General features: G+C 42.0%; 1 protein-coding gene across 1 annotated transcript in view; it reads right to left on the bottom strand.

The window, feature by feature from the left end:
• NXN (nucleoredoxin) overlaps positions 1–9,309 on the bottom strand; it is a 230,416-nt gene extending 221,107 nt beyond the window's left edge. Inside the window, exon 1 of the mRNA XM_089668446.1 lies at positions 8,811–9,309. Within this exon, the coding sequence (XP_089524572.1) occupies positions 8,811–9,143 (333 nt within the window). The 5' untranslated portion in view covers positions 9,144–9,309. The remainder of the gene's footprint in view (positions 1–8,810) is intronic.
• Positions 9,310–16,371: the final 7,062 nt, after the last annotated feature.

Below are 16,371 nucleotides of genomic sequence, written 5' to 3'. Positions count from 1 at the left end.
CCATCAGTGCCACCTGTCAGTGCTCATCCATGCCACCTGCCAGTGCCCATCAATGCCACATATCAGTGCCTACCAGCACACCAATGCCACTTATCAGTGCCCATATGAGCTGCCTTTCAGTGTCACCTATCAGTGCCAGTCAGTGCCACCTATCAATGCCAGTCAGTGCCGCCTATCAGTGCTGCCAGTCAGTGCCGCCTATCAGTGCCAGTCAGTACTGCCTATCAGTGCCGCCTAACAGTGCCAGTCAGTGCCGCCTAACAGTGCCGCCTATCAGTGCCATGTATGAGTGCTGCCTTTCAGTGCCCATCAGTGATGCCTGTCAATGCCCATCAGTGCCACCTACCAGTGCCTCCCCATCACTGCAGCCTCATTAGCACACATCAGTGAAGGAGAAAAATCAATTTATTTACAAAATTGTATAACAAAAACTAAGAAAACTTTTTTTTTTCTCAAGACCTAAACCATATTGAGAATCTGTGGGGCATCCTCAAACGGAAGGTGGAGGAGCGCAAGGTCTCTAACATCCACCAGCTCCATGATGTCATCATGAAGGAGTGGAAGAGGACTCCAATGGCAACCTGTGAAGCTCTGGTGAACTCCATGCCCAAGAGGGTTAAGGCAGTGCTGGAAAATAATGGTAGTGCCATAAAATATTGCCACTTTAGGCCCAATTTGGACATTTTCACTTTGGGGTGTACTCACTTTTGTTGCCAGCGGTTTAGACATTAATGGCTGTGTGTTGAGTTATTTTGAGGGGACAGCAAATTTACACTGTTATACAAGCTGTACACTCACTACTTTGCATTGTAGCAAAGTGTAATTTCTTCAGTGTTGTCACATGAAAAGATAGAATAAAATATTTACAAAAATGTGAGGGGTGTACTCACTTCTGTGAGATACTGTACATCTGTGCTAATGGATAGCACATTGCATAAGGGTTGTACAAACATTCTTCTGCGTTGTAAACATTAGCATACATCTGATGATGGCAACTCAAATTTTACACCAGATCTCAACCCCATAGAAAACCTTTGGAGGGAGTTGAAAGTCTGTGTTGCCCAGCGACAGCCCCAAAACATCACTGCTCTAGAGGAGATCTGCATGGAGGAATGGGCCAACATACCAGCAACAGTGTGTGCCAACCTTGTGAAGACTTACAGGAAACGTTTGACCTCTGTCATTGCCAACAAAAGATATATAACAAAGTATTGACATGAACTTTTGATATTGACCAAATACTTATTTTCCACCATAATTTGCAAATAAATTATTTCCAAATCAGCCAATGTGATTGTCTAAATTTTTTTTCTCATTTTGTCTCTCATAGTTGAGGTCTACCTATGATGCCGATTACAGGCCTCTCTCATCTTTTTAAGTGGGAGAACTTGCACAATTGGTGGCTGACTAAATACTTTTTTGCCCCACTGTAATTATACAACCCTGGCGGAGAGAATATACTAAAACCCTGAAACGTGTTGGCTAAGATTACAGTGACCAAATTAGGCACTTTTGAATAATAACCATTTTCTCATTTTTCATTATAAACTTTGCCCCTAAATAGAGTTCTCCGCTTTTATGCTGTACCATATTTATTTTTCAATCTGCATAAGATCTTTTTGGGACATTAGGTTTTGTGCCCATATTTTTTCCAGAGTTTCCATCTGACATCTTTGTGGTTCTCTGAACTAGCATTCTAATGCCTTATCAGTTAGTACATATTCTGCTGAAAGCAGAAGATGCAAGCTGCCCCTCAAACTTTGTACATAAAAAGACTAGGCCTCTTGATCATTTCCACAGTGGCTAAGTGGTTTGCCACTTACACCAAACTTGCTTGCTGCTCTGCAATCCTCCAAATTCTGAAATGATCTGTTATCAGCCGTTAGAAAAATGGCAAGATATGGCTGATTACAGGACTCAATGTTACATTTTTGCATATGTTCAATTTCCCGATGCTGACATGAAGTATTTACATTTTTAGCTTTGTTTCCTATACCCAACATGTTGCTTTTGACCATCTCTGAAGCTTAATATTCATTTAAAGGGCCATTTTTTAAAAAAAAAACATCCCCTCAACATTACTCAACAAATCCAATAATATGTACAACTGTGACCTCCATACGTAACCGTAGCAAGACAATTAAATGTTTCTTGTCTAGAAGGCAACATGGACATGCTTTCAAAACTAATTACATACAAGAACACCCTGTTAGCATTATTACAATTTACATTTTCTAGCACACTGTGACCCAAGTTTAACAACCCAACAATTTCCATTTTCCCACTGCATACAGCAATCTGAAATTATCTCATAAAACTTAAAAAAGGATCGCTTAGAATTAACAGAGCACCAGGTTAATTTTAAGGGCATAATTCCCCAACCCAAGGCAAGCAACAATAGCTCACCTTTCACTAATGTGACCTCAGTCCCCTGAAACCCGATTGACTGTGTTTACTGCCCTATGCTAATATCAGTTTGCTCTCAACTGCTTCCAAAGATTAGTTCCAGACTTCCAAAAAAGTCATCATTGCACACCTAGGAGGTGTATAGCACATCCAGTCCTTCTTCCCTGCTCCCCCCTTCCAGTACACAGCAATTTAGCAGTGATTAATCAAAGCAGCGTGGCTGTGTACACAGAGAAGGCCAACAATTTTAGCTGTCAAAAAAAAAAAAAAAACAGCAGTCTGACAGCATTTAGAAATAACATTGCTCAGATGCTACTAACTGCAGATGAAGTCAGTTAAAGCAATCTGACAAGTAAAAAATAAGTTTTTGTTTTTTTTTTTTAATAAAAGGTTTCTTTGTTCAACCCCTTATTAACCTTTAGTTTACACTAATCAGCCCTAATTAACTCCTTATTCTCCTTATCCATTCAATTATTATTTTCCTCCTGTTTTTTTTGTTAGTTTCTATTTTATTAATCACTATTATTTAACTTTTCTTTGGTTTTTTTTTTATAGTTTTACTCATTTAACATATGTTTACACATTTCACAATTTAAAAATGCACAAAATTGAAGGAAAAAAAAAAAAAACTTATTTAATTTGTAAGTAACTTTGCATCGCTTTGTACCAGAATTATCATTTTAAACAGGATGAATTACAAAAAATATGTGCTGGCTTTATCTGCAGTAACACTATTTATTTCTAAACTAGTACTGGCCCAAAAAGAAAAAGTGTGTTTTGTTTCATTTTGTTATGTTTAGCCGCCTCCCGCCCACCATATAAGGTAATGACGGGCGTAAGGCGGGTCTCTTGTTCTGGGAGGATATCATGTGATGTTCTCCCACTCTAACCACGCATGTGCAGCTGTGGGAGCGTGCAGCGCGGCGATCGTTGGTGCGCTGTGTCCATAGGACATGTGTCCATAGGTCGGCTCGGACATGTGATCAGCTGTGTCCAATCACAGCTGATCACATGTAAATAGGGAAATGCCGGGTTATCGGCATTTCTCTCCTCACGAGCTGTCACGCTGACAGCTCAAGAGGAGAGCTGGTAATCGGCATTCCTCGGAGGGGACATGTACACTGATCATCAGTGTGCCCTGATGATCATTGTAGCCCCAGCAATGCCACCTGTCAGTGCCCATCAATGCCAGCTGTCAGTGCCCATCAATGCTAGCTGTCATTGCCCATCAATGCCACCTGCCAGTGCCCATCAGTGCCTCATCAATGCCACATATTAGTGCCTTCCAGTGCACATCAATGCCACATATGAGTGCCCATCGGAGCTGCCTTTCAGTGCCAGTCAGTGCCACCTATCAATGCCAGTCAGTACCACCTATCAGTGCCGCCTATCAGAGCCAGTCAGTGCTGCCTATCAGTGCCCATCAATGCCGCCAATCAGTGCCCGTCAGTGATGTCTGTCAATGTCCATCAGTGCCACCTACTACTGCCTCCTCATCAGTGCCACCTATCAGTGCCAATCACTGCAGCCTCATTACTGCACATCAGTGAAGGAGAGAAATCACTTACTTACAAAATGTTATAACAAAAACTAAGAAAAAAACGTGTTTTTTTTTTCAAAATTTTCAGTTGTTTTTGGTTTGTTTAGCAAACAATAAAAAACCCAGAGGTGATTAAATATCACCCAAAAAAAGCTGTCTCAAACAAATGATAAAAATTTCATATGGGTACAGTGTTGCATGATTGCGCAATTGTCATTCAAAGTGCGACATCGCTGAAAGCTGAAAACTGGCCTGGGCAGGAAGGGGGTATAAGTGCCCTGTAGGCTAGTGTTTAATAGTCCGAGGATTGTGGAAAAAAAAATTGCTGCAAGACAATCATAATGAAAAAAAAGCCTTGTTGGTCCTTAAAAAACAATATATGTATTACCTTGTTATCTTTAGCAATGACAAAGTTATTGCAGAATAAACAGGTCCATAGCAGAAATGTTAAAAATGCTCTGGTCCATGGGGGATGAACAGGAGTGAGAGGCGAAGCAGTTAATAGTTCAATGAAATCTGTGAAACACTGCACAGGATGTCAGAGCTACAAAAACTGGTAAAAAAAAAAAAAAAGTTTGCAACAATGTCTAAAACAAATAGATACTTAAAAGTGAAACTGCCATTAAAATATGGGGTACATATCTTTGCATATTGTACCACTGAGCCATCTGTTGCACAAACAAGAATAGTATTTAATAATATTCTAAAGAGAATAAGTCATCATGCACACTGGACATTTTTACAGCGGCTGTTTTTGGCTTTTGATGTTTTTTTCTACAGCCAGTAAACCCCCCATCATGTTATCCTATGTGTCCATGCACACATAGACTGTAATCAATGTTTTTTGGCTAGAAAACAACCCAGAGCTAGTGGGTTTCTAGAGGAGTTTTTTAGCTGTAAAAACGCTCTAACGCTGAAAAACTTGCGTTTTTAACGTGACTTTACACAGCTAACCTTACCAGGGTTATCAAAACACCCTGTGTACATGGAGACTCAGTTATCTCACATAAAAACAAAACAAACATACAAAAGTATGCACTCCCACACTAACCATCCAGATTCATTCATACACTGTCTACCCTGCATTAGAAGGAAGAAATCGATTGATAAGGGAAACTCAAACAGGAGTTACAGAAAACCAGTCACAAACACAGGCAACTGAAACAGCATTAGAAAATGTGTGAGCAGAGGTTACCTGTCAACATGATCCACAGATCCAGTGTTATGTAAATCCCAAGTTTTCCTATAAAAACTATGTCTGCCCCACCCCATTCAAGCTTCCCTACTTGTCCTTTATTATGGTATTTTGATAGACCAATAGGGAAGTATGGGAGAAATCAAGGCCAATTTCAATCTTAAAATGAAATGCTAAGCTTTGTATATAACTCCAGCTACCTACATCTACCAATCAATTCAAAACACACTTAAAAAAAGAAAAAAAATGTAATCCCACTTAGGCATTCTTTTTTATAATGTGCTCAGCTTGATATGTCCAGGTTTACATGTCCTAAGGCTTTTTCAGTATATGCAATGGCAGTGCTCAATGTGCAGAAAAAAAAAAGAAAAACAGGTATATTGCAGATCAATTGACTACCAACTGAATTCTGATTTGATTACCATAATGACTGCATTTGGCACAAAGCTCTTACAGTAAACACCTTTGTCTCTTAAGCAATATTAAAAGATTGCTCATTGCCCCTACCAAGTTTACTGTATAATATGGGAAGGCTAAATCTGTATATCCATGTAAATACAGGCTTAGTCACACTCAGGAGCTGTGCTGCTGCTTGAGGGCCCTCTGGGATTAGGGGTTCATTTGCACAAGATAGGAATGGGCAAGTCCTGGATCCCCCTCCTGCTTTCAAGTACAGCTTGAGCATGCTCATCTAGGACAGGTGAGAAGCAGAAGCCATTCTTCACAATACCCCAACTGTTCTAGTGGTCTTCAAAAATGGGGTTGTACAAAGGGCAACATCTTCCCTTGCTGCCAAATGTATTGATCTGCATAATTGATTTTGCATGTTCTTATGCTGTTCTCTATATGACAACAGTTACATATTATGGACCATGATGAGTCTGTAGAACATTTCAAAGGCTACTTTCCCCCTACATCTGTCTATGTATGGACCACAGAACAGTTCAGAAAGCATTTCAAAGTATAATCTCCACCTACATCTATTTATCTATGGACTGTGAAAGTGACTGTGAGGTGACATCCCAAAGGCTACTCTTTCCAAACTATCTATGGACCACAAGGGAGTTCATAGCATCCAAAAGGTTACTTCTTGCCTACATATATCTATGGACCATGAAAGAGTTCAGAGAGCATCCTAAAGGATTTGCTTTACTTACATCTATCTATCTATAGACTGTGATTGAGTTTGGAAAGCATCCAAAAGGCTACACTTTCCCAATGTCTATATATCTATGGGCCATGAGAGAGTTCAGAGAGCATCCCAAAGGCTACTTTTTTTTAACCTACATCTATGTGTCTACCGACCATAAAAGAGTTCAGAGAGCATCCCAAGGAACATCTTCATCTATGTCTATCTATAGACTGTGATAGAGTTTGGAGAGCATCCCAAAGGCTACCCTTTCCCAGCATCTATGAACCATGAGAGAGCTCAGACAGCATCCTAAAGGATTCTCTTCTCTTTTATCTATGAATGGTAATGGAGTTTGAATAGAATCCCGAGTCTACTTTTCACCCATATCTATTTATCTTTGCACCATGAGTTCAAAGAGCATCCCAAAGCATTCTCTTCAAATACACCTATCTATCAATCTGTCTAAAGACTGTGATAGAGTTTCGAGAGCATCCCAAAGGCTGCTCTTTCTCAACACCTATCTATGGACCAAGAGAGTTCAGATGGCATTCCAAAGGATTCTCTTCACCTATATCTATGAATGATGATAGAGTTTGCAGATCCTAAAGGCTGGTTCACTTACATCTATTGACTATGAGAGAGTTCAGAGTTCATCCCAACTGCTCTTTACCTACATCTATTTATCTATGGACTGTAACAGAGTTCAGAGAGCATCCCAAAGGATTCTCTTCACGTACATCTATTTATGGACTTTGATAGAGTTTGGATTGCATCCCAAAGGCTACCCTTCCCCAACATCTATCTATGGACTCTGAGAGAGCTCGAAGTTCATGTCAAAGGCTACTCTTCACCTACATCAATTTATCTATAGACTGTGATAGAATTTGGAGAGCATCTCAAAGGCTGCTCTTCACCTACATCTATCTATGGACAGTGAGGGAGTTCAGAGTGCATCCCAAAGGATTATCTTCACCTACAGCTATTTATGAACTGTGATAGAGTTTGGAAAGCATCCCAAAGGCTTCTTTTCCTCAACATCTATCTATGGACTATGATAGAGTTCAAAGTGCATCTCAAAGTCTGCTCTTCACTTACATCAATTCATCTATAGACTGATATTTTGGAGAACATCCCAAAGACTGCTCCTCACCTACATCTATTTGTCTATATACTATGATAAAGTTTAGAGAACACCCCCAAGGCTGCTCCTCACCTACATCTATTTATATACAGACTGTGATAGAGTTTAGAGAACATCCCCAAGGCTACTCTACACCTATATCTATGGTCTGCGAGAGAGTTCAGAGTGCATCCCAACTGCTCTTAACCTGCATCTATCTATGGTGTGTGAAAAGGTTCAAAGAGCATCCCAAAGGATTCTCTTTACTTGCATCTATTTTTTGGACTGTGATAGAGCTTGGAGAGCATCCCAAAGACTGCTCTTCACCTACATCTATTTATCTATATATCCCAGCTTTTTCCTTTTTGGAGCTTACCCTAAGCTGTTTTCCTCTCAGAGTTGGAGAGGACACAGTCAAATCTACAAGTCATATAAAATCCTTTAGATTGTAAACTCCATGTGCAGGGCCCTCTTATTCCTTCTGTACTGAAATGATTGTAATTGTACTGTTTCCCTTATATTGTAAAGTGCTGTGCAAACTGTTGGCGCTATATAAATCCTGTATGATAATAATAATAATCTATAGACTGTGATAGAATTTGGAGAACATCCCCAAGGCTGCTCTTCACCTTTATCTATGGACTGTGAGAGATTTCAGAGTGCATCCCAACTGCTCCTAATCTAGGTCTATCTATGGCCCGTGAGTTCAGAAAGCATCCCAAAGACCTTCACCTACATCTATCTATGCACAGTGAATGTCCAATGTTTGTACTTGGGTATGTAAATTAAAAAGGGAAGGGGCTAGAAAATGGTTCCTGCACAGGCGGTCTTTGCTGACTGCTTCCAACACTAATCACAATATATGACAAACCCACAAAAGTTAATACTTCATTATATCCAGTATAGTTAAAAAAACCACTCTGACAAATAGATAATATTCAGCTCTCAGAAATCAAGCGAGCAATAATGGAGCTACTAGAATACATGTTCTTATCTACTGTGATTTTCAACCTCCAAGAAAGGGATAAACAGCCTTCACAGCTCAGGGAGCATCAGATGATCCTGTGGAAGAGATCAGACTGCAAGTCTATCATGGTTCTAGAACAGTGATAAACAAGGTTCCCCTATAACACACTGATGTAGGGTTGGGTACTTCTAATAAAGGGGGTGACATTAATGGCAGAGGACCATGACAAGGTGTAGGGTGAGTTGGTGGAAGGTGCTGGGTGAGGCTGTCCTGGCACAGGGGCTCTACTCTCTATGGTGGGTGAACCTGTCAGGGCAGCACCTGTCCAATCAGAGCCTACCTGTAGGCAGTGTGTCCTGCCAGGGGCATGGCTCCCCTCCCCCCCCCCCCCTCAGTCCAGGAATGCCAGGCTCGGTAACAATAGCAGGCACCCGGGTCCTCCGCACTCACCTTCTTGTGTTTCTCCTGGTAGGGCAGTGCCAGCCAGGGCATGTCCTTGAGGAAGAGCTGCCATTTCTTCTGGTCGGGGTCTGAAGAGATGAAGACGATCTCCAGGCGCTCCCGTGTCTTGCAGTAGAAGTCAGTCAGGCCGGGCAGCAGCTGCTGGCACGGGGCGCTCACCCCACAACCGAACAGTAACCCGATGAGAGTGACCCGGGAGCACAGAGACTGCACGTCCACCTCCTCCCGTTCCGCCGTCACCAGCTTCTCCCCTAGCAGTTCCAACAGCAGCACGGACTCTCCTCCGCCGCCGCCCCGCTTCTCCCCTTGCGGTCCCGACATTCTGCTCGGCCCTCCCCGCTATGGCTCCTGGACAGGTTCGGGCTTCACAGACGCGCTCCCCGGCGGCCGGGAGGGGACGAGCCGCGTGCGCCACACGAGCTGCGCCGGAGTCCGCGCTGCAATCTGCCGATTGGCTGCGGCCGAGAGAGCCGGCTGCACATGGGCACAGGCAGAGAGGGGGAGGAGACCGAGGGGGCTGTGTGTGTGGGAGAGAGTGCCACCTGGGTGCCATGGGGGGAGAGCTGGCTGTGGGAAGTGGGCCACTGCTGGCCTTCCTTTACCTCATATATCTAATATTGGTCAGGGCAATTCTCTGACTGAGAGCTGACTGTTTACAAGGACTCTCTGACTGGAATTCTAGAAAATTCAATCCCTGGAGTATCCTCAGGTCCCCTACTTTATCCCAGAATTCCTTTATGGTCTTCCATCTAGTAACACAATCCTTAACATACACATTACATGGGATTGCAGCGGCACCCCAAAAACAATACAAAACACTACAACCATTGGCTTTCTATTAAAAAAGAACATATGTGCTGAGAGCGCACGCTCTGCGCGCTCCCAGCACACATGTCCGGTACCTACGGAAAGGTCCCGATCTCTTTAGATCGGGACCTTTCCCGATCATGTGATGGCGTGTCATGGCGCTCACGTGATCCTAAACCCTGCCCCGCCTCCCGGCGTCTGAAACCCTTAAAGGGCCGGGAGGCACCTGCATGAAGGGGTTAACCTCCCCAGTGATCTGATTGTATTAATATTTCTGTGCTCAAAGCGGTACATTTTTTTGCATGGAAATACGTTGTTTTTTTATTGTAGGCTGTAATTCTTAGGAATAACTCACTGAAAGCTGTCTGAACAAGAGTCTAGTAAACATCCCGGGTAGGATAAAATTTGAAACACGAAATCATAAATTATAATTTAATAAATAATCATAAAAAATAATAATATAATAATAAATTTAATTCAATAATATAATCAAACCAAAAACACTGAAATTTGAAATATAGCGCCAAGTTCGCACATCACTGAGCAAAGTCGCAAAATCTTTTTCAGTGTCTGATGACGAATTTCCTCACAAATCATTATCACTCAATTCTGCAAGTGGTTCTAATTTACTATCGCTGTTCTCTAGCTGATCTAAAACCACTTTTGACCTAAAGGGACGCTTTTTGGACTCCATGGATGTTTCTCAGTTTCCAGGCAGAAAGAACAGTAAAAATGCAGGCAGGGCGCCGGACAAAGCACTAGGGACAAAATGTATGTGAAATGGTTTGATAAAGTAATGTTTTACTATGTGATTTTAGTGTATTGAGTGAATGTCACTGGTTAAAATTTTTAAATTTCCCATCGGTTCCGTCCCCGTACATCCCGACGCTCGCATTTTATGTGCTATAAAAAAAAGACCCAAAATTTTGAGAAAATAACAATATTTTGGACTCTTTGCTATTAAACAAATCCAGTAAAAAAATTTAAAAAATCACATTTCTTCATGAATTTAGGTCAAAATGTATTCTGCTACATGTCTTTGCTAACAAAAATCCCAATACGTGTAAATTCATTGGTTTACGTGAAAGTTATAGCTTTTACAAATGGCGATATATATACTGGGATCTTTTTTTTTTTTCGGTTTAGCTAGTAATTGTGGCGATCAGCGACTTATAGCGGGACTGCGGCAGGCATTCTGATACTGGGGGGAACTGACTTGGTGTCCCACTGACATCCCCAATGACACCAATACAGAGATCATTGCGAAAAAAAAAAAAGCACTGATACTGTACTAATGGCACTGGGCAGGAAGGGGTTAACAAGGGGCGATCAAAGGGTTAACTGTGTGGTGTTTTACTATGTGCTGTGTCCATGTGCTTCACTGTAAGCACACTGCTTTACATGGCTGTGTTGTGCACAGCCATCCAAAGCAGTGTCCACAAGCTGACAAAGAGAACTGTTTTGTTTACAGTTTTCCTTCTCATCGGAGATGCTCAGCAATCACCATACGGGAGCAGGTGATTGACAGCCATGAACGGCGGCGCAGGTAGGACACACGTGCGCCTCGCGAGCGCCCCCTACGGAAATGCAAAATCACGGATATATACGTGATTTTCCGCCCTGTAGTAGTATATCTACTATATGGCGGTCAAGAAGCGGTTAATTGCATTGTGTGAAAGTTATAGCATCTACAAACTATGGTATATATACAGTATTGGCATTTCCACAGCTTTTACTTTCTGACTGCCTATCACATTTCTTGAGGTGCTAAAATGCCAGGGCAGTAAAAAAAAAACCCAAAATAACCCCTTTTTGGAAAATAGACACCCCAAGGAATTTGCTGAAAGGCATTTTGAGTCCATGGAATATTTTATTTTTTGCCACCAATTTTTGGAAAATGACAAATTTTTATTTTTCTGTACACATAGCTGTCATTTAAATTATATATGGGTCACATATACCATGGGTATATGTGGAATAACACCCCAAAACACATACTACTACTTCTCCCGAGTATGGGGATACCATATGTGAGAGACTTTTTTGCAGCTTTGCCATATACACGCCCCCAAAATTCAATGATCACCTTCAGGCCATCAATGGGCATATTTCCTCGTATTACTTCCTCACTACCTATCACAGTTTCGGAGGCCCTAAAATGCCAGGCTAGTACAAACACCTCCAGCACGGTGAGTATTTTGCAGATATCATTTTTGTCACAGGGTTTTGAAAAAATTTTTCTTTCTTCAATTTCCAAAAACTTGTGGCAACAAATGAGATCTGCAAAATAGTCACTATGCCCCTTAGCAAATATCTTGGAGTGTCTACTGTCCAAAAAAGGAGGTCATTTGGGGGGGTGCTTCTACTATCCTGGCATTTCGAGGCCAACATTAAAAGCTTAATCCACACATCACCTACTCTCCTAATCACTTGAAGACCAAGCCTTTTCTGACACTTTTTGCTTACATGAAAAAACATTTTTTTGGTAGAAAATTACTTTGAACCCCCAAACAATTTATATTTTTTTAAAGCAGAGGCCATAGAGAATAAAACAGTGAGTGTTGAAATTTATTATGTCACACAAAATTTGCGATTTTTTAAATGCTAATTGTTTGGCAAAAATACACTTTTTGGAATTTTAATGCACAAAACACCATATATTGCCAAATTGTTTGATAAAATATAAAAGATGATATTACGCAGAGTAAATAGATACCAAACATGACATGCTTTAAAATTGTGCACGCCCATGCAACAGCGACAAACTACGTAAAATTTTAATATCGATAACTGAAGCTTTAAAAGGCTTTACAGGTCATCACTTTATATATACACAGGAGGTCTAGTGCTAGAAATACTGCCCTCGACCTGACATTCACGGTGATACCTCACATGCATGGTTCAATCTCTGTTTACATACCGACACGGGACCGACGCTTGCATTCGCCTTTGCGCATGAGCACAGGAAGGGGGGTGGTGTCGATTGTTTTTAAAACATTTTTAGATTTTTTTCTTTATTTTTACACTGTCCCTTTTTTTTTGGATCACTTTTATTGTCCCGGGGAATGTAAATATGGTGTATTGTTGTGCGTATAAATTGCTTTGGCCCACAATCAACTGATACAACTCTTCAGTGAAAAACAGTGGAAGGGCTAAATGCTAGTGCTGGCAGCGAATGGAGCTGATCCTGCTAACACTGCGTTTTTGGGAACACTATACTAAGGAGCCACTAGTATTCTGATCAATATATTGATTTGTACAAACATACTACAGTAGTAATGGGGGTGATCAATGACCTATAACATGAGTGCGATAGTGTTTGGGAAGTTTAACGCTAGCTGACCCTGGCTGGGAGGGGTGCTAACTAACTCTGATGCTATCTGATGTTGCTAGTGGTATTATAAAAGGGTTCAGTGAAAAATTCTATATACTGATACTGTACTAATGACACTAGCTGGGTGATAGGGTGATCAAAGGGATAAATGTGCTAATCTGACGTGTGTGTGTAAAATGTTGTGCTTTTACTCACAGTGCTGTGTTCTCTCTACTCTCCCTTGACTGACGGGGGGTGCACACATTCGCACACACACTCGGAAACAGAAATCGACATAAGGGTACGTCACTTTGCCCAGAGCCACCGCTTGCCCGCAGCAGACAGGTGGGGGGGCGCAAGTAGTTTTAAAAAAAAAATCACAATATTTTTTTTTTTATTATTATTTTTCTTTTTTTTTACTATTTTTTTTAAATACGTTCACCAGAGTTAAGATTATTGCTCTGCAATGCAATGCTTGCGTTGAACTGTCATGAATGAGTTATATTCATGACAGTTCAAAAGAATAGTGATTTGTGATTGGCTCCAGCTGGTCACATGGTATGGGGAGCTGTAACTGAGAGCTGTGGGCCTATATGCGGCCTCGCGGCATTAAGGCCCACCTGCCGTGAGGCCATATGTATGCATACGGCTGGCAGGAAGGAGTTAAGATAACAAACATGTTATACTTACCTGCCCTTTGCAATGGTATTGCACAGAGCAGCCCTTTATCTCTTCTTCTGGGGTCTCCCGTAGTCAAGAGCATGCCACAAATTTTTGTATAGTTTTGTTAATTGAAGAATTTTTTTTCAGATGCATTTTTTAATTAAACCCATTACTTTTCGGAATTTATTTTGTATCTTCGGCTTTTTTTTAGTTTCATTCAGAATATTCAGAGTTTAGGCGGCTGCTGCATCCTTAACGACCATGACTCATCTGCTGCCAGCAGATTTCCCCTCTGACAGTAGAATGTAAACAAAATGAGTGTTGGCACTAAAAAAAAAAAACAAAAAACAAAAACAGTATGCTCCCCCCTGCCGCAACCCATACCAGGTCCTTATCTGAGCATGCAGCCAAGCAGGCCAGCAAAGGGTGGGGATTAACACGTGGCACCCCTCTTGAACCATACCAGGCCACATGCCCTCAACATGGGGGTGCTTTGGGGTAGGAAGGCTCCCCCCCAAAGCAGCTTGGCCCCACGTTGATGTAAATCAATGTAATCCAGGGCCTCTCTCCCAAAACCCTTGCCCTTGTGGGGGTACAGCAGGCCCTTGAGCCCCCCCCCCCCCATGTGACTAGCACTCCTATTCATTCACCAAAAAAATTTCAAAAGTAAATCAAAACACTAGGTTTTTGACAAGGCCTTTATTTAAAAAATAAATAAATAAATATATATAGAGATATATATGTATCAACATGTTCACCAATGTAAATCCAGCGTTAATCATTATGAGTGCTGCCCTGCACGAAAAAAAAACCCAAAACACCCGCTGAGCCCTTCCAGTCTTGTCGAGAGACAGTAGCAGAATGACAGCCGCTTGCTCGCAAGTAAACATGGGTGTGGAGTCACCCAATGATGTCACTGGGTGACCACACCCCCATAACGTCATTTGGAGACCCCTGTCCATGACGTCATAGGGGGCGTGGTTACGCCATGCTACTTAACAACGAGCTATTCACAATGAATCTAAATAAAACAAATGCATTTGTTAATTTCATTATAACTTTTTGTTCAGATTCGTTGACATTTGTTACTATGTTCATTCGGAAATTCGGATACTTCCAAATCTCCAAAAATCTTATTTTTGTCTGAAAAACAAATCCTAGCAAAATTAAACACACATGTCCAGTCCCCTCACTGACATTCTCTGCTCCTCTTCTTCTCAGAGTGCCCCATAACAAGCCACTTGCTATATGCGCACTTGTACCCATGCAGCACATTGATTAAGATGGCATCCATCAAAACGTGCATGTTTTGACTTGTCGTGCGATATGCATGATAAGTTGCATCAGTGTGAATCGGGGCTTACAGACAAAAGTAAAAATCAATGATTTTTTTTTTAGACAGAGTAGCAGCCTGGGATGAGTCAGACTGTGAGTGAGGCAGGAGTTCATATCAGGACAGGCTAGGGAGGTTCTACAGGTCAGAGCTTCTAGAGCCCTCCCACCCTTCCAGAAATGTGAGGAATATTCTGGAAGAGGGGCAGTGGCTCAGATTTGCATGTTTGAGGGACCTTGGCCAATCCCCTGGCAGGAGGTTGGGTATGCTGACCAAGGCAACCCTCAAATATCACAGTGCCTGGGGATCATAGTCAGTAAGTGTCGGGTGGAAGATGGAGTGAGAAGCTGGAGTGTGGAGCCTGGGAGGGGGCCTACCTACAGGTAGCTTTCTGGACAAGAGGACCTCCACTGTGCCACCATCCCCAAGGGTGAACATCCTGAGCAGCAAGGAAGGAACCAGCCCACCAAAAGGCCTGAAGGCAGCCCCCAACCCACTAAGCTAACAGGACAGGACAGTGTGAGTACTCCTACACCCCCTGGGCCAGATAAGGGGAGAGGGCGGTCAGGTATAATACCCAATTAGTCTTCATTTGGGACTATGTAATTTCAAGCTCTTGGGACTCCCTTGCTCAGATACCCTCAGCACTGCTGGGTGAAGAGGAGGATTCTGTCTGAGGAAGTACACCAAAAAAGGGACAGTGCTACACCAACAACAATAGAATCAGTCTGTATATGCAATAAAGCATGCCTGTTATACTCACTGTGGAACCTAAGGGTTAATCCTTCATATTGTGTAAAAAGGCTGTTTGATCCTGTCTTCTCTGTTTCTCCCATTCTTTCACAGTCCCCAATCTATCTGCTGATAGTACAGAGCCCTAGGAGGCACTCAGCACATGCTCAGTTTAGTGTGTATGGCTAGAGAGTTTTATTTTTCTTTGGGAGGGTGCATGTGATCAGCACAGGGCCAATCAGCACTGTCCAGACAGAGGGTCAGGGGTTATTCAGCCTCATAGAACAGTCAGAGCAGAATGAAAACTCCTTGTGCAAGCTTTAACCTGTGCTTGGCCGGGCACTGATAGAAGTCACAGGACTGCTATATACTGCTGATGAGAAAAGGTATTTAGCAGTTTATATTTACTAAAATAATTGCATTTCCATTTTCTGTGTACTGTGGGAGACCAGATATAGTGAATGCAGGGTCTTGGGTTTAGTAACACTTTCTCAAAGCACATTCTGTTGCTTTCACCCTCCTTCAATTCTGCAGTTTGTATTTTATTTTTATTTTTTTGCTGCTGGGATCTGACTTCCTGTTGCAAGATGGCCATGTTCGTTCTCTATGTTCCCACTGTATGTAGGAACATTGCCACCCTCTCTTGCCCACTCCCGAGTTGGATTATGGACTATGGGATGTGTAGTGTACATAGATTATGG

This window comes from Staurois parvus, unplaced genomic scaffold (genome assembly GCF_062004578.1).
Source record: "Staurois parvus isolate SC_StPar_1 unplaced genomic scaffold, SC_StPar_1.0 ptg000058l, whole genome shotgun sequence".
Lineage (NCBI taxonomy): Eukaryota > Metazoa > Chordata > Amphibia > Anura > Ranidae > Staurois > Staurois parvus.
The sequence above is the reverse complement of the archived record's forward strand: the minus strand, read 5'-3'. Positions and strand labels throughout refer to the sequence as shown.